The sequence below is a fragment of the Cololabis saira genome, chromosome 17, assembly GCF_033807715.1.
Source record: "Cololabis saira isolate AMF1-May2022 chromosome 17, fColSai1.1, whole genome shotgun sequence".
NCBI classification, from domain to species: domain Eukaryota; kingdom Metazoa; phylum Chordata; class Actinopteri; order Beloniformes; family Belonidae; genus Cololabis; species Cololabis saira.
The window spans coordinates 26,322,976-26,349,835 of NC_084603.1; the positions used below are offsets into that span (position 1 = coordinate 26,322,976).

At 39.5% G+C, this 26,860-nt stretch overlaps 2 protein-coding genes across 2 annotated transcripts in view; both read right to left on the bottom strand.

Annotated features, from left to right (window-relative positions):
- The window catches only part of LOC133463608 (equilibrative nucleoside transporter 1-like), a 45,883-nt gene extending 26,957 nt beyond the window's left edge, over window positions 1-18,926 (bottom strand). The window contains exon 1 of the mRNA XM_061745224.1: window positions 18,790-18,926. The gene's annotated coding sequence lies outside the window, so the exon portion shown is untranslated. The remainder of the gene's footprint in view (window positions 1-18,789) is intronic.
- Window positions 18,927-23,623: 4,697 nt separating this feature from the next.
- On the bottom strand, window positions 23,624-26,500 carry LOC133463648 (zinc finger protein 436-like). The gene is made up of 2 exons (XM_061745297.1): window positions 26,268-26,500; window positions 23,624-24,686 (listed from the first exon to the last, which is right to left on the bottom strand). Exons 1-2 carry the CDS (start codon window positions 26,458-26,460, stop codon window positions 23,704-23,706), a joined length of 1,176 nt encoding a protein of 391 aa, XP_061601281.1. The 5' UTR covers window positions 26,461-26,500; the 3' UTR covers window positions 23,624-23,703.
- Window positions 26,501-26,860: the final 360 nt, after the last annotated feature.

Below are 26,860 nucleotides of genomic sequence, written 5' to 3' on the forward strand. Positions count from 1 at the left end.
GTAATGTAACTTTTTTGTGACGTTTGCTACGTATATAGCATTACATAATGTAAAAACAAACAAATGACCATTTAAAGGTAATTAAATGAACTGTTTTTGGCTTTTTGGCTGCTCTAGCAGATACCAGAACAAGAAAAAAAAATACAGCTGAACTTTTGAGAACAGAGTGTTCCTTCATTAAAAGATCCAAGTTAAAAAATAAATAAATAAATAAAAAGAACAGCATGAATTAATTTGCTGCTTTGAATTTAACTCCATAGTAAAATGTCATTTCCTGAACCAGCCCAATATTCAGATGAAAATCAGAAGCCAACAAGCCACAACTGCAAACCCTGGCAGCAGCTGGGATTCATCTGTACTAAATATAAGTTAATATAACTCACCTTCCACTGATAAACATTTCAAATGATGCCCTGCAAGTGATGGGAACATGATTGATTTGAAGAGAAATCCACAGTTGAACACTTCAGAAAGACAATGTTTGTAAAGTGACTTAGTGTGAGTGAATCATGTAACCCATCCACTATTTAAACAGATGTGAATCCAGGCCTGAATGTGAAGTCTGGCCACAGTCTGATGCAAGTGAAGACAAAACAATCAAGTAGTAGAAGATTGAACAGACAAGAGTCCCCGAAGGAGCTTATATTCATATGACTGGAAAACTGGTGTTGCCTTTACAAAAAATATAATCAGCAATATCCAATTCCTGTTCTTTGTACAACGGGGAACAAATGACTTCATGGAAAAATATGCAATCAGTTGAAGATATTTAGCAAGAACAGTGAAGTAAACATGCAGCAAGTTTTCTTTTTTTCTGAGGAAAGCTTGTTTTTTTCAAGTCACAGGAAAAAAAAACAAAAAAAACAAAACAAAACACCAGTCTATAATTTAACATCATACTCCGCCCGGCCGAGGTGTATTACATGGATGCGAGTCTGGGCCCGCTAAGAGTTGGTGTCTGCTGTTTACTCATGTAGTTGTGGTAGGTAGAGTATTTGGTCATCCACACCCTGTCTACTCTACGTCTAAATAAACTTTCTGTGGTTTTGAACGGAGGCCATCTGCACCATGATGTTAAAGCTGTCTGGTTGTTTTTCTCGCAAATCCCAACCCCAACAAGGAGGAGCCGAGCTACAGAAGACTGAGGCACGTCTGTGTCTCTCTTCTGGTAGGAAGACGCAAGACGATGCTTCGTTTCCATAAGGGGACAATCAGATACGTCACAGGGCCGAGGATGTCTGCCTACGCTTTCCCTGCTCCTGTGAGCCTCATTTACAGGCTTCTGTGGCAAAAAGGGAAAGTCATCGAACAAGCTCTGTTTTTGAACAGAAAAACAACCTTGACAAGAGTTTTTCCACATTGTGGGAAGCGACAGAGACGGAGAGAAAAAAATGAAAACAAGGGAAACAGCCAGAGGCAAAAACGAAAAAAGAAAAGAAAGGGTATGGTTTCTGTGATAAACCTCTTTCATCAGACAGGTGCTGAACGTAAATGAAGAAATGAAGGATAGGAAACATAAAACCCTGTTTCCAACAAAAGAATAGGACATTGTCTGAAATGTAAATATAAACATACATTTTCCATACCTGCTTCACCGTGTTCAGGGTCGTGGAGGTGCTAGCTGTAATCAGGCGAGAGGTGGGGTGCACCCTGGGCAAGGTGTAACCATCAGCACCAAAAGATGGCACAGGACTGCTCCAAAACATGTTCATATTTTCCATTGTCATGTTAAAAAGCATTATTCAAACTCTGCTGAATTATTTACCAAAAGTCTTGCAGAGCCCACATTTATATCGAAAGCCTCAACAATGATATTCACCGGTGGTCAGCAACCATAATTAGTTGTGACCCATCAAGTGTTTTCTACAGGATGACCTTTCAAAAATCATCTACAAATATTTCATACTGTGTTTTTGGCTACATTACAGCACACATAGCACCCCAAGTAAAAAAATCAAAACAAAAAAAAAACTGATTTGTAACCGATGTCAAAGCGTGCACCCCTGTATTTCAGCAGCTATACATGCCTTTAAAGTCTTTCTTAAAAACAGTCTTTCTGCAAGACGCCTGCACAACAACACAACTGCTAGTTACCCGTTTCAAACTGCTGAAGATAAACAAGCTTTCAATTTTATTTGATACTAAACCATCCGTCATATTGCCAGGAAGGACAAGCTTAACCCCTTCACCTCCTGCTGATGCATGCACCGCTCTGTCTTGACATTTTTAGAACACAAGATGAACAAATAAACATCATGTATGACTATTTCTAGGATATCCTGTGAAATCTGTGGGTTGTCAGGGCATGACAATGAATGGGGATGGAAGTGGATTTCTAACCACATACTGAGATTTAAGGAAACGACTGTAGGAGAGGAATTCCAATGGATGGCCCCTTAACCCAGAAAAAAGTACAGCAATTCCCAGCTAGTACAAAGATTTCCGCAGCTCTCTTTTGGGGGATTAAATTTTGATCTTAAGTGATAAAGACAAGCAAATAAACTTCTGAGAAAAGTTTGTGAGAGTTATCTGACTGGTCGTCTGCTGGTACCTGCAAAGACAAGAACCACCTCTGTTCACCTCTGCAGCTTAGGTTCTGCTGCTTTAGTCCTTTAACTTTACTCATGTGTTGACTTGTAGCTCTGCTTTCCTGTGCAGCCCTCCAAAAACCTCAGTAAACACAAACTTTGCTCAATTTATTACTTTCACTCCTTGGTATGTGCTAAAGGTTGGCTTAGGTCAAGGGTGTATCTAAAAAAATGAAACATCCCTGCCAAACATAATATATCTGAGGCTTAATGCAGCTGAACCATTTCTTGTTCCACGCCTCATTTTAATCCCTTGTGTTTCTTTAAAGTCCATATTCATTAAAAAAAGCTCAGTGCCGTATATTATAGTTTCAGTCTATCAATAGCCTTGTTCATTTTGGGAAGGACAAATAAGTGTCATCTTTCACCTGACACAAATAAGGGAAAGTGTAACAGGCCTCCAAACACTAGAATAACATAAACTCATTTAATCCTGTTATTGATCGCTTTCCTCCAAATTCTTCCAAGAGTCAGGAGCAATATAAAAGAAAACACATTTCAGGATCCGTAGTGAATGGGTCATCTAGAATTCTACACTTCCATACTTTCATTTTTGGGTTTAACCCCTCAACACCCACCCGCCCGCCGGCAGGCGATTTCAGGTAAGTGACTATATGTCTACACTACGCAGCAACGCATCCCGCTTCAACTTATATCAAAACGGACATACTGTACGTCGTTAGAAATGGTGGAATCTCCGCAATTCATTCCAGTTGATTTTGCAGAAATCATGACCATAGCTAAACCATAACTCACTGATATTTACCAGCATGGTAAACGTGAGATATAAGAAACACACGACGAGTCCCCACCTTTGACAAGGCCATACAGCCGTAATGTCAATTATTTATATTCAAGTTGTCCATATAGTAAAGCAGATTAGTGAAACGATACTTCACTTTGGTATAGAAGCATGAAATTTGGCACAGATACTCTCCAAGGTCTACTCTTTAGGGAACAGGCGCGTGCCACTCAAAATTCCAACATGGTGGCCCCAAAATCCAAGATGTCCACCCAAAAATGTGTTTTTTCCTTTATAACTCAAAATGCCTTGGTTTTAAGCCCCATGAATATATTGAAGTTGAATATAAACGTAGGTATTGCGGACATTTTGGTACCAAGTACATGTCTGTATCCATTACGGTTCTTGAGATACATCATATAGAAACTTGTATATACCCGGAAAAGTGAGAATTTTGTAAGATTGTTTGTTATTACGAGAACATGGATTCATGAAAATGTTACTCTCATAACCTGATATTTTCAGTAGGGTTACTTACTATTAAGACAACCTGGGAGTTGTCTTAATCTTAGATATCCCCATGGCCAACCCTCAACCTGGAGGCCCAGGGCGCTGCTTCGTCTGCCTCCTCCCCTTTTACCTATCCGGCTTAGTTAAACTTGCCAGGGATATAAATTAAAATCCCCACCGGCATAGCCCTCAGGATCACTCAAGGAATACTCAAGCCTCTCCACCACGGCAAGGTGCAGCTTACAAAGAGGAAGGGCCACTTGTTTGGAAAATGGCCAGTAAATATTCAGGATGGGACCGTTTTTTGTCTTCCACTCCTGTCCTATATTCATTGTCACAATGCTTAAATATTGATGCAAGCATATATGCTCCAAATATTGTGTTGGCCACTCTTTTTGAAAAAGTGTATAGCCAGTAAAAAAATCAAGATGCTGCCTTTTGCAAGATTGCAGGCATACAAAGGGCCACTGTTATCGCAAAATTCAATGACCAGCAAAAATTTAAGATGTTAATGTCCACACTGAATTTGAAAGGTTGTGCATTCGATCCCCTGCCGAGTCAAACAAAAGACCATCTAAAATACTACAGTTCTCCCTGCTTGGCACTCAGTATTATGGTTTGCATCAGGGGCATCATATCAAGGAAGGTGCACTTGTCTTCACGGTACTCGATAGGCTCCAGGCCCACCACAAGGTTTTCAGTGTATTTGCTCTATTCACATCTGCAACCACACAGTGCTGTGCAATTGAAACCCAACTTGAAACATTTGCACCTTCCACAACACTCTGATTTGCAGTTACACTTGGCCAGCTGTTCACAACTTTGAGCAACAGATGCATTTGCTGTCCAGTAGACCTGCCACTGTGCACCGACCTTTGTCCATCCCCAATCAGCAGGGCTCTCTTCTTGTGGCTTAGGCAGCGCGTTTAGTGTGTTGAAGCAGAGCTGCTCTTGTTGGAGGAATGGCTTCATATGGCCTCTGCTTTCGGGCAAACATATCAAGCCTAGCCTCATCTACACTAACGGCCGTACTCGATCTGTCGCACATGAGGACAACAAACTTCTCCAAGATCTCTAGCTGTGGCTATCTAACTACATCTAACTAGTACTACCTAATTGACATGGGGCTGTTAGACAGCATTTGGGACACTAAACAAAGCTATACTATCACTACTAGACAACAACTACAGTATTAGTACAACTAGATCAGCTGGCACTGAACCCCATGCTGAGTTCCACAGCAGTGATGTCACCAGTGTGCCCTGGTTGTGTAGTGACATTCACTCTACTATACTCTACTATAATGAGAATTTGATGGCCATCTTGAAAAAAGGGCCGACATCTTTAACTAATAAGACAACCCCCAGGTTGTCTTAATAGTAAGTAACCCTACTGGAAATAGCAGGTTATGAGAGTAACATTTTCATGAATCCATGTTCTCGTAACAACAATCAATCTTACAAAATTCTCACTTTTCCGGGTATATACAAGTTTCTGTATGATGTATCTCAAGAACCTTAATGGATACAGACATGTACTTGGTACAAAAATGTCCACAATACCCAACTTTATATTCAACTTTAATATATCTATGGGGCTAAAAATCAAGGCATTTTGAGTTATAAAGGAAAAAGCACGTTTTTGGGCGGTCATCTTGGATTTTGGGGCCGACATCTTGGAATTTTGAGTGGCACGCGCCTGTTCCCCAAAGAGTAGACCTTGGAGAGTATCTGTGCCAAATTTCATGCTTCTATACCAAAGTGAAGTATCGTGTTGATAAAATGAGTTAATCTGCTGCACTAATAAGAATCCACTGATCAAAAACATCAATGGTTTTTCATAAAATGATCCCAGCTCGTGAATATCGTCCTGTAAAGTCCATTGGTTTACCGTTTATACCGTTTTTAAATCCAGACTTTACCGGGCGTATTGATATGTTTTCTGTAGTTCCAGTATTGTGGTGTTGGAAATGCTAAATTAGTTTTTCCGATGCAAGATTACACAATTTTGGCAAAAACTTGTGTAAACAGAAAAATAGAAAACCAGGCTAAATATAATGACAGGATAGACAGCAGATTTCTTTATTTTCTTTTGTAGATCAAAGCTCACAACCTATGCCAAGCCCTTTTCACAATAGAAGGCCAACATAAATTACAGTAGAGAAATGTACAATGCATTCCTGAGTGGGGTTATGATCACATGCTCGTGTGGGGGAAAGGGGAGTAACATAAATCAGGGGGGGAGCTGCCACGAGTCAGGTTGTGCAGCATTTCATCTTTTTCTTATTGTAGATGCAGGATCTGTTCACAGAGTAATGACAAAGCTGCAAACCAAAAGTATTAAAAGTCAATAGAATTTACCTAAAATAAATAAATAGATTAAGTAAACTACTAGAAACAGCTCTCGAGACTTTATCCTTGCCAGGGGAGAGATTGTATGTTGTAGAGACATTTACTACTTGAAAAATTGCCTCAGCAGTAACTGTGTGATCTTTTAAATGATGATAACTGGAATTTACATTTTGCGCTGGCAAAGCGGACCTAATTGGTTTCTTTCTAATGTAGTGGGGGATTCTTACCAACAAAATAAAACTTATGTCAGCCATCGCTGGGCAACAGCGGATGTAAACCCTGGACAGGTCGCGCATCCATCACAGGGCCGCTCGGAGACCAACAACCAATCTCCCAATGTCGCCCACCTCCCGGTCACCAGATTGGTGGCCTGACAACAACCTTCTAACTTAAGGCGTATCCAGTTTCACAACATAAACTGTTCTATCAGTTCTATCAGTTATAGCAATGGCATTAAGTAACCACTTCCTGTTGATCTTTCTCTCCCTTCACGTGTGAAGATTACTGAAATGTGAAACTGAGATGTCAGTCTGATATGTACCGGGCCAGGCTGTGATGTCAATGTTAACATTGTTCTGTCCCAGGAAAAGTCTGGGCCCCATGGAGTTCAATCAGCTTTCCCTATCCATGTGATGATAGGTAACAGAAAACGTATCAAACTGGTGAGAAATGAAAAGAGTTCAATTAAATCTGCCAATCTGTTGAGTATAGCGTGTCATCCTCGAAACTCACCAGTGTCTCCTGTTAAGGATTTATATTTAGCTCTGTTAAATATCAGGTCTCTGGTTGGCAAATCTTTCTTAATCAATGATTTTATTAACGAGCACAACCTTGATTTTATGATTTTAACTGAAACTTGGTTAAGTCAGGATAGGAGTGCAGCAGTTCTTAGTGAGTAAATACCCCCGAACCTTTGTTTCTTTAGTGAAGCAAGAATACATAAGAGAGGAGGCGGAGTTGCCACCCTGTTCAAGGACAGCTTCCAATGCAAGAAAATGTCTTATGGTCAATTTGATTCCTTTGAATATGTTGCCATTCAGTTAAAATCCCCCTGTCGAGCAATCTTAGTGACCATCTACAGACCCCCCAAATATGATGCAAAGTTTTTTTTGTTTGCCAAACTACTGTCAATTGTGTGCATGGATTTTGATTGTGTTGTTTTAGTGTTTGATTTTAACATTCATGTTGATAATCCTAAAGATGGGTGTGCTAAGGAACTTTTAAATATTCTGGATAATTTTGGGCTTTCCCAGCATGTCACAGATCCAACGCATAATAGAGGACACATATTAGATTTTATTATTTCCAAAGGTCTTAATATCTGAGAGGTTGTGGTGAACGATGTTGCTCTGTCTAATCACTACTGTGTATTGTTTAAAATGACCACCGTTGCCAATACTATGAAAGGTGAAGCAGAGGTAATCAGAAAGCGTTATATAAACGATAACACCTGTGCATTATTCACCCAGGGTTTTACACTATCACCAACCCTTCCCTCAGTTCTAGTTGATGACCTTGTTAACAGTTTCAGTTCCAATGTTATGACTGTTATTGATTCTATCGCCCAAATTAAGACCAAAGTTCTGTCCGGGAGGAAAAAGTCACCCTGGAGAAAAACGGCACACTGGTTAAATCACAGAGAAGGATATGTAGACAAGCAGAACGCAGGTGGCGCAAAAACAAACTCCAGGTATATTACAACATTTATAAAGAGTCTTCGCAACCATAACCAGAAACTGAAGAATGCAAGGCAATCATATATTTCAGAGATTATCGATAGAAACAGTAATAATGCTCGCACTCTGTTTTCTGTGGTAGACAGACTGACAAACCCCACAGCCTCAATCCCCCTGAACTGCTGTCGGAAAAAGGCATGCAATGACTTTGCTGCCTTTTTCACAAACAAAATATTACAGATAAGACAAGCAATGTGCAGCTCCAGTTTAGAAATGATAACAGTTGTGCCTTCCCATCCTCTAGTCAATCTGGAACCTTTCAGCCTCTTAGATTATACAACCCTAACGGAAACGGTTTCAAAATTAAAGCCCACAACCTGCTGTCTTGATATTCTGCCTTCATTGCCTTCTGCAATGGTTCAAATCTTCTTTGCAAGATAGGGCCTTTTTTGTGTCTATTGGAAACCACAAGTCTGAGAGAACCAAGATCACATGTGGGGTTCCTCAAGGGTCCATTCTCGGACCGCTCCTATTCAACATCTATATGCTACCCCTAGCTCAGATTATGGAACATCACAACATTTCCTACCATACTTATGCCGATGACACACAACTCTATATTTCAGTGTCATAACGCGACTACAGTCCCCTACTCTCATTGAGCAACTGTATTCATCAAATCAATGAGTGGATGTGCCAGAAATTTCTCCAATTAAATGCAGAAAAGACAGAGGTGATCATTTTTGGCCCTAAAAAGATCAGCGCTCACCTTGACTCTATGTCATTGACAGCTACAAATCAAGCCAGAAATCTGGGTGTAATTATTGACTCAGACCTGAACTTCAACAGCCATCTAAAGTGTATCACTTAATCTGCCTATTACCACCTAAAAAACATTGCTAGAATTAAGGGGATTCTGTCTAAACAAGACATGGAAAAACCTATTAATGCATTCATTTTCAGTAGGTTGGATTATTGCAATGGCATTTTTACAGGCCTTAACAAGAAATCAATCAGGCAGCTGCAGTAGCATCGACGGGTGTACGGATAAAGCTGGGTTAGAGGTCCGGGAATTGAGGCATCCCAAATCACTGACCTGCTGTACTCTTCTGCCCTTACTTTTTAACAACTTGTGCTTTCTATTATGTTACCTCTTTTCTTATCATTTTATTTCATTTTATTTGTTATTTATGTTTTAATTGTGTCTTGCCGCTTTTAATGTTGATGTAAAGCACTTTGAATTACCTTGTGTTGAATTGTGCTATATCAATAAACTTGCCTTGCCTTGCCTTGAAAGACCCGCAGGACACAGATAATATTTGTCATCGGTTAAACTGAAGTACATCACTAAACCTTTTTTCTTTATTTGAACTGTATTCAACTGGATACATTAACCTTAATCAAAAATTAAATATAGCTACAGGCTGTGTGCTGTACTTTCTTTTTAACCTCTTAGCCTTTGCAGAACGAACATGAGTAGTAGTACTCAGGGTTTCATGTGTGTCTGTGCATTCCTTTATCGTACATGCAATGATTTGTGCTTCACATACAGTTAAACTGTACCCACCCATGTGGCACGTGTTTTCTTTGTGCATCTTCACGTGCAAACACATCACCTGTTAACTCTATTTGGGAACTCTGAATTATCTGTTGACAGTGTCAGCTGCTAAGATGTTTGGACCTGTGTAATGTTTCTGTCAGCTCAGGACTCCATGTATATACTCTTCTCCTCAGTGATCTGTGTCTGTTTTGCAATCTTTTTAAAATGCAACCCTCATCAGCCCTCGTCATCGCCCATCCTTTTATCTTTATCAGCAGCTGACAGCCATCCCGCTGGCCCGAGGAGCAAACAAGGGCATGGTTTTATTAATTTAGTTCTTCAAATAATTTGGAGTGCAACCATGGACATGGTTTAGTGGTGCCCTTATGAACATTTCACATCCTGGTCACCCATTTGAAATCCATCACTCCAATGCTGTTTGTTCTTCACTTGACTGATTTCAGCCGAATCCATTGTACTCCTTCTGTGGACGCTATGACATCCTACTACGGTACTAGCTACTGTACACTTCCTCTTCCATCACAAGAGACTGACACCAACTCCCTCAGCTGCACAAGAACCGCATGGGTGTGTGACATTCATATGATGAAGTGAGAAAGATCTGCCACATTTATTTTCCAAAGACAGTATGTGGGTCAGAGTTGTTGAAGATTTCCCAGAGGGAAGTCCTGCAGCTTTAAATATTATACAGGGGCAAAAAAATTATGATAATTATGCTGAACTCTTGGAATTAACTGGTTTTCTGCATGAATTTGTCATAAAACAACCTGATTTTCATTTAGAAAAAATTTAGCAAAAGTAAATACATAGATAAAAATGAATAATATAATAAATACATACTCACAATAATAATCTGCTTTAGTCGGTTGTGAGTGTAATTTGTATCAAAACTGACATCTTCTTTGAAGGGCTGGCCCAAATGCAATTGCGTGGGCTCAGGAGTTTTACAACAAATATTCAAAGCATCACTTTCTGAGTTGAGGTGAGGGGGAGTTATATGTGACCAAACAAATGCGGTTTATTTTCAACTTGAAGGGTGTGTTGGGGTTGAATGACTACCTCCACCATGTAAAAGTGGCTGCTATGATCAAAGAGAGAAATTGTGAGAAAAGTCTTTTTCAACACTGCAGCATGATGAAGTTAGCAAACATCCTCAACTTGTGGTCAGCTAGAAAATAAAACAGTCTAGCCAGGTTTAGACATGTGTGAAAAAGAAAACCACAAACCTCACAAGACATGTGTAACTGTATGCAAGTATATGCTTGTGTTTATATGTTCCTCAAAAATGGCACAAAAGTTCAGTTCTATCACAGGTGCATCATGTGTGGTTTTGGCTTTTTGAAACATAACACAAAACAACTTCTATGTAGTATTTCCTTAACAAGAAGAAGAAAAAACTTCATAGAGAAATTAATGTTGTTCTGTTAAGTCTAACGTCATCCACTAATGGATGTTTTCCTCCATCCACTAATGGTTTCCAAAAACTTTAACTTTAAACATACATCGATGAAGCCTAATAGCTCACACGCTCCAGATCTGCAATACACGTGAACGATCACAGCTTCAGTCACGGGACAGTACAGATCGACTCATGTAAAGTTGAACAGAATAATGAAGGAGCACAACATCAAATTATATTTCCTTAAAGTAAGCCTTGATAAATGCAATAGAAATTCTCACAGAAACTTTCCCAGGGGACATTTGAAACGCAGTAATATGGTGTGTGTGAGTGCTTTTCAAACCCTTAGAGGCAGGATAACAGAAATTAGTCAAATTCTTTGTTTTCAAAACTAATGTTTTAAAAAGCTTTGATAGTTAAAACCAGAAGCTTCTCTGGGAATTTTTGTTTGTATTTACACGAGACTTGGAAAATGAATGCGTCATCATAGCGTGTGTGTAGCAGAAAAGCTCTATCCAAGAGTCCAAATGCAGCACTGTGAAAAGTTGTGTAAAGTTGTTGAAGTTATCAGTGACATGCTAATGACGACCTTTACTCTGAAGCAGGTGTGTTGATGCAAGGAAACATCTAAAACATGCAGGACAGTGTTCCCTGAGGACCGGGGTTGGGAAACACTGGTCTAAACAACAAATCTCAGCACTTATCTGGTAAAAGTCTGTGACTACACTACTTTCTAAAACTCACTAAAATCTTCAAAATTCAGGCGCTGTTTTTTTCCCAATAAATAAGAAAAAGGGAGACTTTCACAGGAAGAATTGAAACTTTCCTCTTATATAAGTCCAAACAGTAGCTGAAGGCTCGCAATGTTGTCTTTCTATACTTAACAGAAATTATTAGAGGTCTGGTGTCACAAATATGCAATTACCCAGAGAATAAAAGTGAGTGGATTTTCAATATTAGTATTGTGAATATTAAGATGTATTTTAAACACAGGATTATTCCTTGTTGACTAGGGATTTCCTGGAAGTCCTTTAGAGGTAGTGCAGGGACCAGAGCTTGACAAAAGTACTGCAGGGATATTAAACTTCAGAAAAAAACTGAAGTCTGAAATGACATTTGAAAAAAGCACAGCGAGAACTGACACGAGGACTGGAGGACCTCCAGTCAAGCTCACAGGGGGTTTCCGCACTTCTAAGTACAATTAACGGCACAACAAAACATTACCTTTAAAGAAAGAAAGATTATGCACTGTTGGGTCATCATTCACAACTGAGAGATCAATTCAAGACAGTGCCTAATCGCTAAAAAGCTTTAGTGATTACAGATAACCATTAGCCATAGACATCCATCAATCAAAATATCACACAATATTGTTTCTTTGAGCTTTAAAGTTGGCATGGGTGTCAGTGAATATCGACTTGCTTTTGAAGACAGCCCCTGGTGGTCTGTCCAAGAACTGCAGTTTCCTTCACTAGCAAATGGGATGTAGCCCCTTGCTCTGGAGCTACTACTTTCATGAGTTGTAATGTGGGGCTTGAAGCTGTGATTACTTGTAATGATTGTTTTCCCACCAGTCTCTGGTTTATCCCTCTGTTTAATTTAAGGTGTATCGCAGAAGTCATAATTGATATCTATTCTCAGGGATGGAGATATGATACTAGTAAATATTGGTGCATTTCCTTCTTTTCAGCAGTTTACTGTAGTCAGTTCAGCATCCCCTACAGGAGAAGACAAACAGACTTTTTCTTTCTTTTTTCCTTCACTTCCGCTGAACTGGCAAGATTTCAGACCACAGAGGAAATCTGCTATCATTGGTCCAAACTCAGCTGTAAGCACAGAGAGCAATATACCCAGCAACATAAAGAAGTTTTTAGTTTATTTTGTGTAGGTCGGACCAGAGGAAGGATCCACTTTACATAAGCTTTTACCTCAGTGACCACAGTCTAACTTTTCTTTGGAACCACCAGTTTTGTTTTAGGTTAGGTTTTGCCAGGAAGAGGATGTGGTTACACTGTTGTGTAACATCAGCTATGTTCATTGAGAAATGTCATTAAAATGTATCTAAGAAGGGATTTACCCTGCATCAGTGGGTGAAGAATTTGGGGTTTGGAAACAAGAGTTAGTAAGATTTGGGGTTCACGTTATCATCACCACCATAATTTTTAAGCCTCTGGAAACCTACCAATGTTCCAATGTTTGAAAGTTTAAAATGGAAAACATATGTTTCAGATTATTCCCAGGAATGTCTCTGGACCAGCATGGGGAAATTATGCAATCCTAAATTACACTCCCTGATAAATGATTTTCCACCTCTTTCAGTCTTAATACAGAAACACAACTCATTTTTTATGGTCAAATATCCAGCAACCATAACCCAAAAATGATGAATACAAATCTGTGGGAATATATTTGTGCACCAACTATAAACTACAAAGTCATATAGTATGTTTGTGTATATGATGCTTTAGTCAAGATGTAAAAATAAACCTGAGATGAGTTATCTATGAAAGTTAATGAAACCACATTCCAGGGTGCTTAAACCAACTCAGAATTTATCAAAACATATTTTAAAAACAAATATGCTCAAATTATAACCGTTCGATTTGTTTTCCCAGCATTTGCCTCCAAGCAACTTCTAGGAGCTCTCTTAATTCAGTTACTCCTCTGCAATCTGCCCTTCATCTAAGGCTCTGAAAGGTTTATCTTGCAGAACACAAGATACTGCAAACAAACATAATCAAGACAGACCACACACGCACCAGCAACAAGTAGCTACATGTCCAGTTGGTTGATGGTTACCATCATGTTTAGATGAGGAACTATGCGACTAATAGACTTCCAGACACAAACAGTGACATTCATTTAAACTGAGCGCTACTTTCCTGGAGGTCCAGCAGCTCCGACTACAAATAAGAGCAGCCAACTTGCTGTTTAACCCTATCATAAGTTTCATACTAACCAAAACAACTATAAAAAAATTTAATAAATAAAAAGCTATGTAGAAAATACGTAAATGTATCCAATGCATTCATAATGAGAAAAATCATTATTTAAAATTGTTTTAATACAAAATTTGAAGTTTTTTTGATTCCAATATATAATTAACATTTAAAATAAAAATAAATATTAATAAATAAAAATATTTGTTGTGTTATTTCATACGTCAGGATTTAAAGGGTTAAATCCTCCCTGATGCAGACAATTAACTGGAAGAGCCTGTATAAAGCACATTATTTTGTATGCAGAAGCTCTACCATAAAAAAAATAAGATTTACAAATGTACACACTCCCGTAAACAATAAAACGTGTAAATGTGGCCACTGCAGTTCCCCACTGCCAACAGCTACGAGTTACAATGCTTTTTGAAGAAGAATTGAAGCAACCTCCCTCTTCATCTCCTCTAATCACCGATATAGTATGTATGAATCCTAAAGTCAAACAAGATGATGTTTTCTTACTTATGTTTTGTTTTGTTTTTATCAAACACATTAATAAAAAGAGACAATTTCGTTTACCATCTTCTGCAGAAGCGTGACCTGACAGCTGTCAACCTGGTGAGTCTAGCTCCCTCAGGTTGGCCACTACACACCTCTGGCCTCCATGAGAGTCTGTGCTGCTGAAAAATCTGATTGTTGACCATAATGGAGAACCAAACAGAAGGAAATGTTTACTTTTTGTTGTGGTTTCAGTTTAAACATACTCATTTTGGCCCGTAAGAACATTAAAGGGCATTTCCACTACTTTTTACTTTTAACCAAGAAACTTAAATAACAGTAACGATGTGCCCAAAGTTAAGTCATACTACATTGTTATCAGTATCAGTGACATTGTGTCCCAGCTGTGATCCATCTGTAAGCACAATGACGCATCTAATAAGCGATCCTGGATTTAGTTCACTGCATCATATTACCCTGCGGCATGAATACTTTACGCCATGCTGTTGCCCCTGCCTGGTTTTCAGGCTGGAGCTTCTGAATATAGTCCTCTAATAGTCTCAGGACACAAAGTGCTGCTGGGAGATCAATTGTTCGGTGCTACTAGATTAAACGATGGTTCATGGTTGATTTAAAAGCTCGTGCAGAGGTCAGAGTCTCATCCAAATACACATGTGACATTTTAAACTTTGACGTTGAATGTTTAGCGGACACTTAATTTCTCATGAAACACCCAATACAATTATTCTGAATATTTACTACCATTTTTTTAAATTATTATTATCACTGTTACCTGTAAAAGAAAAAAAAAAAAGAAAACGACTGTAAAATAAAATACCGACACCAGTTTATTCTGAAGCTCACGTTTGCCATGTGGTTGCTACAGTCTTGGCTTTCCTTTTTTTTGAAGTGTAAGTAAACATATGTGGCTCTGAAAAATATTATGTGCTGTTTTCTGTGGGGAAAAAAAATTAGGAATTATCTTCAGAAGAACCACCAGCACACTGATCAGAGGAAGTGTAATGAATGAGATCATCACACCCAAACAGAAAAAAAACAGGAGAAGCTAAAAATAAGTGTGAAGTCACCAACACTGAGTAAAGGTCAATTCTTCTGACAGGAGATGACTACAAGCGATATTTGTCCACAGTCAACAGTAAATACAAAGGTTTGGTAGATTGTCCCTTAGTGGAAGTAAAGTCCAGCATTCACCTCGGAGATTTGAAACTCTAGATTAATTTGTGCATGCTCCACGTAGTTGGATAAGTCATCAACTTTTTTAGACAAACTCTTAAAATTAATTTAAAAAAACAACACACGTACTCCTGAGGTCATTTTGAAATCACCAATCAGCCTAACATGCATGTTCTTGGAGGAAACCAGACCCAAACTCAACACAGGAAGGCTCCAGTCGAGAATTCAACCTTCTACCTATGAGACAACGGCACATACCCATCAAATTGCTGCGCTGCATTTTATCTATTAGTTGCTTTTTATGACTAATGGTTAACATCAGTTGAGGCATAGTCCTCAAGAACAATGTCCCAACACACCGCAGACTTTAGCAATAATCTCAATAAAAGTGCAGAAGACATTACACACACAAAAACAAAAACATAAAAAATATCTAGCTGAGGATAAGAAGGACTGATCTGGAGATTTAAAAAAATCATGCAGGTACTCTCACTGAGCTGAGGGATCAAAAACTACAGTTGAATTTCTCCTGCTGCTGGCAGGTAAACAAATGTTACATCAAGGTTTGTGAGACGTGATTGTAGCTGGATAGAACAATTTCATAATGTGCACTCAATTGAACTGCATTTAATCTTGTAAACACTATGTGTTTTCTGTCTAAAGTGCTTTGACACGACCTTGTTATGAACTGGGGTTAAACAAGTACAAGTGAGTTGAACGTAAATGAATTACATGATTTGCAATGCCATCCTGCGTGCTAAAGTGGATGAACCGAGCATCTACTAACATTGCATGGTGTCATCTTTAGTGGTTAAGGCCAGGTACCAACAAGACACCTTATTTGGAGATTATTGGGCCAGATAAGGCCAGATAATGGTATATACACATATATTTATACACACACACACATATATATATATATATATATATATATATATATATATATATATATATATATATATATATACACAGTACATATACATATATCACGTAGGTGTAATATAAGAATACTTAAGACATTAAATCTGACGGCACAGTGTTAGAAATGCTCATGAGCACACAAGACGAAAAGCACAAAAATGGTTTAAAATTACGGTAGGCTTTTGTCATACTCTAGAAGATGAGAGGCAAAAGCAAGTATGGTGAGCCTATCTCCATCCCTGAAAGTATTTCATAATAATCTTCATGGGTGCAAATGAAAAAAAAAAAGATATTGCAATAATAATAATAACGCCAACACAAGGGCAAAGACTCAAAGGAGACTTGAGAGAGGGGGTTACTGATTTTGCATGGTTTACTAGCTTGTTAAAACGTATATGGTATGTGATCATGTCTCTGGAAAAGGAAAAATCAGAGGGGAAAAATGGATTACCTGATAAAGAGGCCATTAGAGTTACATCGGTTTGAGATTAACAATGTACTGTAGACAGTAAACAGATCACTAAATGAGAACAGTTCCCCATTGATTGCTTTGTTTTTCATCTTTCTTTCTTATCATCTGTATTGAGAGTACAAACTACACAATTGATTGCTACATTTTTTTGTCTTTAAACTGTTTCACAACAGAACAAACACAATCGCTCAAGCCCCAGCTTGTCCTGAACACCCTTATTAACTATAAATATACCTAACTTTTGAACATTTATCCAAAAGTTAAAAAGATGGATTATAGTCAAATAAGACATAAAGAGCAGCTGCATATTTTTTTAATAATTTCATGGTCAGGTAAGAATCATCAACCTTCTCTTTGAGTCCAGCAGAGCTCACTGCAGGTGAAAAATTGTCATTACCAGAAACACATTAACAGATTTTTCAACGTTATCATTGCACCAACATTGCCTAAGGCTCACTGAGGGGAGATAAGTTTCAGATATAGTGTGTGAGTGTGTACTTTGTGTCACAGTAGCAGTTTGAGCCCAGTGGGATCTATTCTCGGAGCCCTTTCATGTTATCTGCTGCTGGGGAGTTTGTGTGTCAAGGCTCTATATTCTCACACGGCCACCTGCCGCGATGCCTCAACTCAAGCTGCGCTCGCGTCTCAACCTTTGGCGTTTAAGTTTGACTCCAAAAAAACAAGTGTTCTTTCAACTTCCTCCGCAGCTATCACAACATGGACGCGGGCAGGAGATGCTGCTGTCAAAGCAATTGCACACATTCAAAGCTGCCTCACCAGGGGTGGAAAGTAACTAATTACATTTACTCACGTTACTGTTATTGAGTACTTTTTATGAGTAATTTGTAATTTTCTAAGTAGTTTTTGAAATATGTAATTTGTACTTTTACTCGAGTACATTTTGACCCAAGTATTTTACTTCGCTACATTTGAACCCCCTCACGTTACTGAGTACAAAATTTATGGTGAAAAAATTAAATGCGGGCGGAAACCCCTGTGACCCGGAAGTGAACGTGAAAGTGCGCCTTGATGCGTCGAAACTGCCTGAAACACAAAAGAAGAAGAAGAAGAAAAAGTGCGCCTTGCCTTCTGCGCGCCCTTTTTGGATCCACGCGTTTGAAGATGGATGTTGCTGATATGGCCCGATGAAGATAGAAATTCTGGAGCGGAAAGCCACAAAAACCCTTGGCCAAGTGTGGATGTGTACTTTAATATGCCTCGAAGTTGATTAAAACAACTTGTGCTGGATTTGATTCGTGACTCATCCTTTTTTTGCATTAAATAACTGAAAGTAACTTTTACTAAAATTACATTTTAAATGAAGTACTTTTGTACTTTTACTCGAGTAAATTTTTAGATGAGTACTTTTACTTTTACTTTGAGTAGGATTTAAGCAAAGTAAAGATACTTTTACTCAATTACAATTTTTCAGTAGCCTACTTTTTCCACCTCTGTGCCTCACTCACATCACCATTCAAGAATAACCCCCCAGCAGACGCCACTGGCGCACTCTCAGGCTGATTTATGGTTCCACGTTACACCAACGCAGGGCCTACGCCGTAGGCTACGCCGTACCATACGGCGTAGCCTACGGCGTAGGCCCTGCGTCGATTTAACGCAGGCCCATAAATCAGGCTTTCAGCCCCCTGGAGCAGGATGCGCCAGTCACATGGCGCTCTGCGCGCACCGCACTGCGACTCTGCAGCCATTTGACCTTGTCCCCGTTTCTCAACCCAATGCTCCCCAACTCTGCAGAATCAGCCATGAAATAAACATTTGCATGCCCCGTTTTTCCACATTTGATTTTTTTTGGGGGGGGGAGGGGGGCTGGCACTGGCAGGCACCGGATCCCTCCCTCCCAGCACACACACACACACACACCACCAGCCGTGGTTTTTCTGCAGACGGTCCCCCCCTGCGCGGCTCTGGGAGAGCACTTACCCCACGCTGAGCCGGCCCACCACGTCCTCTCATGAGTGCAGCGCGTCGGGTTGCGGAAAAAACTCGGTCATGCACGCATTCCTGTGATTTTCTGTCCTCCCGTTGAGCTGCCGCTGCGTGATTATGCGGCTGGCACACATTCGGGCAGCGAGGTGGGGTGGTGGGTGGGGTGGCTTTGGGGGGGGCATGGCTGGTCTAGACTACCAGCACACCAACTGGTTGGTTTACAAATAGACTGCCAGATTATGATTTGCAAAACATGCTTCAGAGTGGTGAAATATGTCACAAGCAGTACTCGAGTTGTAAAAAAGAAATCAGGGGGGATGGTGGATTTTATCATATGGGGACAGATAATTTGTGCTGATTACAATTCATATAATATATTACAAATAATAGCACTGACCAAAACACCTGCAGAAACACTGCAGGAATGACATAGCAGCAGTTAAATGCAGCCTTCTGTAAGCTTTAAATATCCACTGGGCTTACATCAAATACATCAAAACACAACAATAAAAAACAGTTTTCTGAACTTATCAATATGACTCTGTCCTTCACAGGATAAGTAAAATGGATCACTGCAAAAACTCAAAATCTTAACAAGAATATTTGTCTTATTTCTAGTTAAAATGTCTCATTTTAGTAAAAAAAATGTCATTACACTTAAAACAAGACTCATCACTGGAAAAAAACAACAACAATTTTCACCTGTTTTAAGTAGATTTTCACTTGAAATAAGTAGAAAAATCTGCCAGTGGAACAAGCTTTTTTTGCTTGTAATAAGAAGATAAGATCTACTTATTTCAAGTGAAAATTTACTTGAAACAGGTGAAAATTATCAAATAAGTTATGTTTCTGGTGTTATTTTTCTGGTGATGACTCTAAATGTTGAAATAGCAGTAAAACCACATTCAGTGATGAAATGACATAAGGGATGGAAAGGGGGGGTGATTTTGACCGTTTTTATTTCAGGGGGATAATAATAATAATAATTCATTTTATTTAACGGCGCCTTTCATGTCACCCAAGGTCACCTTACAGAATAAAAAACAAAACAATACAATAAAGGAAATACAATAATAATACAGTAGAAATTATAATACATACACACATACACAATACATACAATTAGACAATCAAGGAGCAACAGTACAGATAACAGAACAGTATGATGGGAGGTAGTGTGTGGTGACCGGTCACCACACACTACCACACACACTGCCATCCCCCCTCATCCCCCCTCAACTCCAGTACTGGTCACAAGGTATAACAATCCTCTACCAACCACTGTGGCCGTCGCTTTATTCATTATCCATACATGTTTTGCTTGGGGTGTTTTAGTAGAAAACTATCTTCAGTTAACTGTTTTGTTTTGTTTTTTGATGCAACATTTATGCAAGGCAAGGTAAGGCAGGTTTATTTATATAGCACAATTCAACAACAAGGTGATTTAAAGTGCTTTACAGAGACACTAAAACATCACCATAGGTTATAGCAGACAATAATGAAGAGGAGCATGATTTAAAAACAAAAAAGAATAAAGACAAAAGAGCAATAGATAAAAGCCGTAGGTAATATATGATCAAGGTTACAAACTCAAGCTTAGATTTTGAACTTTATGCAAATGCAGCTGAGAACAGGTGTGTCACTGTGTGTACTGGAGTATGCAAATAAGAGGAAGAAGTGGCAGGCTGGATGTGTGCAAATCCTCCTCGAGAGTGACTGTGGTTTCTGTTAATTGTTGCTAAACACACTCTGTCTTCTCCACAGAGAGGATGTGTTTCACAAACAGTCATGTACAAAAAAGAACATAGAACGCCTGTTTGCTGTTACATTACTGACCTTTTAGTGAACATGGCATAACTGAAAAATGTTTTGACAGTTATAAAAAGTCATCACAGAAAGCAGGCTGATAGCATTTAAAAGGCTGGATCCTCCCTGTGGCGTTATCAAGTGAACTCTGGAGGAAATAAGATGTAATACCTATGAGCTGAGATCTTTTTCTTGCTGCAGATACCAAAGACTGGGCGTTTTACGCGAGGTATCTCGTACATTTCTGATTTTCCCATTTAACCTAAAAGAGTAAGTAGGAAAGTTTGTCAGTTATTGTTCACAGTCGTGTCCTATTATTACCTGAAGGTAATGGTTATTCAGTCACTTAGCAAATCCAGAGCATTGCTTATGTCTAGGAATGCTACAGTGACTGCATCTCTCCATCGTATTAGATGTGTTTGTCCAGATTCCAGCTGCATCAGCTGACTGCAGGTCACACAGGTAGGACAACATCATCGCCCCATCTCCATCACAGGTCCCTTTATCAGTTCTACTGTGTTCTGGAATCCTGTCCATGGAAATCACAGATAAGAACAAACCCTAACCTCCGGCACAAGGTCCAAACCTTCAAAAAACAGGTCTAATTTAGGGAAAAATGTGTCAGCTGTAAGCTGTAAATTTGAGTGCACTAGACTCATGTGGTATGCATGGCAACTCAATAATTCCCCTGAAGCATTAACCACAGAATCTATCGACGCCAAGTCGGCAAAAATATAGAAACAAGTTTTTCAAATTCATGGTAAAGCCTCTTATGGTTGAAATCAAGGCTTTAGATACTCCAGTGAACCCATGTCACATCTTTTTGATAGTGTTCCGTAATGAAAGGGTGTATTTTGTGAGCTTGCACCCCCTTTTTTAATTAGCAATGTTCATAACTTATTTATTTGGTATTGATAAAACAAAAACAAAAAGAAACATTACTCGATACAGTTGGCAGATCCGTGATAGCAGGACCGTGTGAGGAAACAACAGCATTACTCATTCTCCACTCGATTCGAATGTTGTCAGACCATTGAATGGCCTTTATTATCTTTTGTTGGCTCCTTTCCTAACATTGGAATCGGGTGCATTCTCAGCGTTCAAGAGCCAAGTTCCTCAATCCTGTGATTTATAGGTTTTGCAGCATTAAGTAAAAAATAAGACAAATGCATCATCTGATCTTCCTACATTATTTTCTACAAAACAAACTGCCTTCATATTTCCGCTGCAGATCTGAAACATCTGCAACAAAAAAAAATCGGCATCAACTCGTCCACATCGGCCCATCAACAAAGAAAAACTGTACTGTACAGGGAGTGTCTCCCTGCAATTACTCCCTAGTGTGTTAATATAACAGATTTCCCTCGCTTCACTCTCTTGCTGATGTGTTTGCTGTATCCGTGTACTGCATATCCACCAGATGTTTGCTGTCCTCCTCCACACTAAACCCAACCCATGAGGCTTATCCTGACCCGGGGGAGAGCCTCTGTTCTCCATCAACACCTGCATCTTAATCTTGCTCGGCCCCTGCACGGAGCAGACCGCGAGTAACTCGGTGACCCGGTTATGCAAGTGCAGGAATGGAGGAATACCTCCACTGAGGTCCTGCTACATTCTTTGTGGATGTAAAACGTCACTCTCCCTCTCCCTCCCTCCCTCTTTCTCTCTCTCACACACACACATCCATAAGAGCTGCCCATTCAACCCTCTTCTTTAGTGTTGAACTGTGGGTCACAGACTGACCCACATAAGGAAAATTCCTCCAGTTCCCTTTAGTAATTTTCCCATAATTTAAATCACAAAAGATTAAACTCAATCTTTCTTTTTCATCTCTTGCAGGAAGCTATGAAACACTTTTCTCAAATAACATGAATCTATGTCTAATACTGCAGAAATGCAGAAGAGTGACACGAAACTGTAGCTCAGGTCAGTTTGTGCAGATCAGACAAGCTCACTGCCTTGTCAGCAAATGATCCGTAAAGGTTCGAGTCATTGATTCAACGTTAGCGATGGACGTGAGCAGACATGTGGGAAACTTTTTTCCAAGAATTCAAGGGTGTCTGCAGGCTGTCCTTTGTCTTTGGGAATGGTTGTGTAACCAGATTAGGACGGTTGGTTTTAGGCCCGAGGTCACAGAAGCTGAATTAGGGATTAACCCCCCAAAAAAATCCAATCTGAAAATCTGATCTGACGTGCATAAAGCAGCTTGTTGAACACAGAAGTTCCAACATCAGCTTTGGTTGAGAGTTTGAGGCAACCTGGAAGTGATCCAAGTTGTAGCTTTCTGGAGTCTTTATGCTCCTTTGACTTGAGGACAAAGGATGAATGTTTCATGCAGTTCCTGTTCTTTGAAACTTAGAAGAAGTGGTGGTAGAATTAAAAACTTTATACCACAAAAAGATCCTCTAAAAGTGATTGAGTGTGTGATTAACACTGCTGCAGGTGTTTCCTTTCAGATGTTGTTCATGGACTCAATTAAAGGACATTTGAGTTGAGATAAGGCAAGTTTATTTGTATAGCACATAACAACAAGGTGATTCACAGTGCTTAACAAAGACAAGAAAACATAAATAAAAAGCAGAATTTTAAGTTTGAACAAAAAATAATGTAATAAAATTACCAGACTGAAACCTGAGAGACTCTAACCCAAACATAATATACAGGACTAATAAGCTGTTCCTTTGCTTGTTGGGAGTGCAGTTCAAAACAAAGAGTGGAAACATGATTTAAAACATGCTTCCAATACCTGAAGCTTATAGAAAACATCTTCTGATCATGGACAAATCTACAGGAGATAAAGGCTCCTGCAGCGCCTCCTATTGGTAAATCTTAGTCATTACACATTAGTAACCATCATTGGCATTTAATTAGAAGTATTATACCTATTAACACACACAACATTAACATCTACTGTAATGGATTTTCTTTTTCCCCTCAGAATTTACATATACCCTTTCTTTAAAAAAAATAAAATAAATGCACCTATCATAAATATGAACAATGTACCGGTATATAAAACAAGGACACACAATAACACTGACAATGCTTTTTCACTTTTAAGTTATATCTTCAAATCATTTGCATCTATTAAAAAAGCATCCATCAGTATTTGTTAGAGTGCGTCCCCAGGTGGGATATGAGGTGTGTCCTCTGCAGGAACCCTCGGCCACAGATCTCACACCTGTGCGGCCTCTCTCCGGTGTGGCCTCTCATGTGCTTCCTCAGGTGTCCGCTGTTGGTGTAACCTTTGTTGCAGAAAGGGCAGCAGTAAGGCTTCTCCCCCGTGTGAGTCCTCATGTGTATTGTTAAGTCTCCTTTTCGGCTGTACTCTTTCTCACAAAGTGGGCAGCGATACAGTTTCACCCCGGCGTGGCCGGCGATGTGCTCAGCCAGGTCGTTCTTCCTTTTGTAGTGTTTCCCACACATGTGACAACATTTTGAGTTTTTGTGAGCTTTGAGGTGCAAATTGAGGCTCTCTGTGGACTCATAGGATCTTCCACACACGGCGCATTTGACTCCAGCATCTTCTGAATGAAAGCAGAAAGCATGATTTACCAACTGATGAGTGGAGGAGAATGATTGACTGCACAAGTAGCACTGATGCTGAGCTCCGGCAGCGTTAGGATCAGACAAGTCAGTGGATTCTTGGTAGTTGTTTGAGGTCGTTTGTTCTGTTTGTATTTGGTCTGAAATAAAACTTGCAGTAGGTTCTTCTGCATCATTGACGATTTCACTTTGTGAAGTTGCAGTTAAAGCAGGAGGTGAAGTGAAATTAACAGATTCAGCCTCCTGTGTCTCCTGAAACTCGTCCGTGGGTTCGCAGGTTTGTGTCTGAGATTGCAACAGTGGGTTTGTATCGTCCTGATTATTATCCTCCCAGACATCAGATTGAGGTGGTTGTAAAGTATATGTCCCTTCTCTCATCTCTTCTTCCTCCTCTTCCTCAGTAGTCCAGAATTCATTATCCTCCTCTTTAATGTGTCGAGGCTGAGGGTCTTCACGATGGACGCTGACGCTCTGCTCCTGCTCACTGGGACATGACTCAGGAGGACTTTTGTCTTCACAGACAGAAAACTGAGAGGTTTCTGGAAAAAGAGAAAGACAATCAAGTTTTCATACTACTGCTAACCAGTTTTATGCCCAAAGCAGTTGCTATGTTTCAAAACACTGTTAAAAAGAGGCCAGAATTATTAAGACCAGTTAGTGTTTACTTTTATCATTGATTGAAATGCAGATAATTTGGTTACAACAGCCCAAATTTTAAAATATTTCAGTATGTTGCCCTGCGTATCACATTTAAAAGGGTGGAAACAGCAAAACTTTTGTCATTTTAACATCAAAATCCCATGTGATTTATTGTAATCCCTCATAATCAAAATAACTCAACCAACATAAATAGGAAAGATAAGAAAGAAAAACAAAGTACAGAAAACAATAAAGTCACGCATAAAAAAGTAAATGTCCTGGATGGAAACTGCACCAGGTACCATGCAGCTGAGGGGGCGCTCCCTACCTCCCCCCCCTACTCTACCTACCTGCCTTCATTTGTTTGTGTGTTGCATTCATTCACTCATTCGCCACTTCAATTCCCAGCTCTGGGGACAGAACCCCACAAATGTAACACAAGCAATAAGAAAACAATGAAAAAGAAAACAACAGAAAAACTCTGGATTGAAAATTAAGTTCTGAGCCAAAGCGGAGATGTAAGGATGTGTTCATACTGTAGCATCCCTGTACCCATGCCCAGCTGTGACTGTGTTGTTCTGTGTGAGTGGATGAGGAAGGAAAAGGGGGCAGGACAGGAGCTGGTGTTCTGCCATTTTTTGCTGCTTTGCTAAAAAATGCTACCTAATGGTTTTCTACCTTTGTAGAGCTACAATTTTACTGTATTTTACTCCCTAGCCCACTTCCTTTTCCCCCCCCAAGTGGTCCTTGTCTCTTGCCAGGCCGTTATTGTAAATAAGAATGTGTTCTTAATGACCTGCCTGGCTCAATAAAGGCGAATTACTTAATGAATGTCAAAAAAAGCGATAGAATTGGGTTTTTATCGTATGATGTTTACAAAGTGTAATGCAATTCAAGTCATGGGTAGTGTATTTTGAAGGATAAAATACTCAACATCCCATATTATCCACTTTACATCGTGCAAGAAATGGTGGGCGTGGCAATCACTGAAAATCGACTGTGCGCATGTGCAGAACCACAAAGTAGCATTTCTCGGCAGGGAGCAGAAATGGTCAGAACACCGTGTGAGCGGGGGTTGCTGCAGGAGGGATGGCTGCTCTTCTTTTCTCCTGTAGTTGCTGTATGTTTCTTGGCGTGATTGCAGCCGACAGTAACAGGTTCAGTTTAATAAAGAAGCTGCTTGTATCTGCTCGGTCCGTCTGGACGTTACAGTACCTTCTATCAAACGGTGACAACTAACAAGCCTCCTACTGATTAAGAAAACATCTGTAATTACTGGAATAAGTTGCAGAAATGTTATCAAAATAGAAAAATTACCAAATACGCAAAAAAAAGAACAGGGAAACCCGTAATAAAGACCCAAATTGAAGTCGCCCTTCAGATAAATGGAGGATAAACTAGAAATAAACACATGTGTCTGCAGGTTTCCTCACTAAAGCGTGTTAAATGCAGGTATTGGTGCAGGATGAACAGAAACACACCTGTCTGCTGCTCCAGGAGACCTCGAAGTCGCTCGATCTCCTGCGCTGAAACAGAAGCTTCCTCCTCATATTTAACTATTGTTCTTTCAAAAACATTAAATATTTCCTCCGCGGCAGCTTTCATTCGTTCATTCACGAATGCCTTGAGGAGCTGAGGAAACATTTTAGCAGAAATGTCAAGTATAAAGACCATAAATAGAAGACGTGTTTGTCTTGGAGCTACAGCAGCTTCTTCTTCTGGAGGCTAAACTGACGCTGTAAAACTAACCGGGTGACGAGTGCTGCCCCCTGCTGGATCTGGTTACTATTACAATTATAATCTCACCTGAAATACTTCTCAAGTTTCTTCAAATCTTTTTGTTTTTGTGGTATTTGTTATAGCAGGTATAACTAATATTTAAGATTTAATATCTGATTTAGTTTCCTCTGTCACTTTATAATTAGTTCTTGTTTGTAATATAATAGCTGCATAAAAACAGACATAATTCTTTATTTTAAAAAAAGGGACAGTGTACATTGATCAACGTTTCCTTGCAGAAAGTAAATGTACCCGAGTTAGCCGAAAGGCTAATTTTCATCGGCAGTCCCTTCGC

Bases quoted from the DNA above. Each gene is read 5' to 3' on its own strand.
- LOC133463648 (XM_061745297.1), bottom strand. From the start codon at position 26,460: ATGGTCTTTATACTTGACATTTCTGCTAAAATGTTTCCTCAGCTCCTC. The intron at 24,687-26,267 runs GTGTGTTTCTGT...CTCTTTTTCCAG, and splicing joins TCTCCTGGAGCAGCAGACAG to AAACCTCTCAGTTTTCTGTC.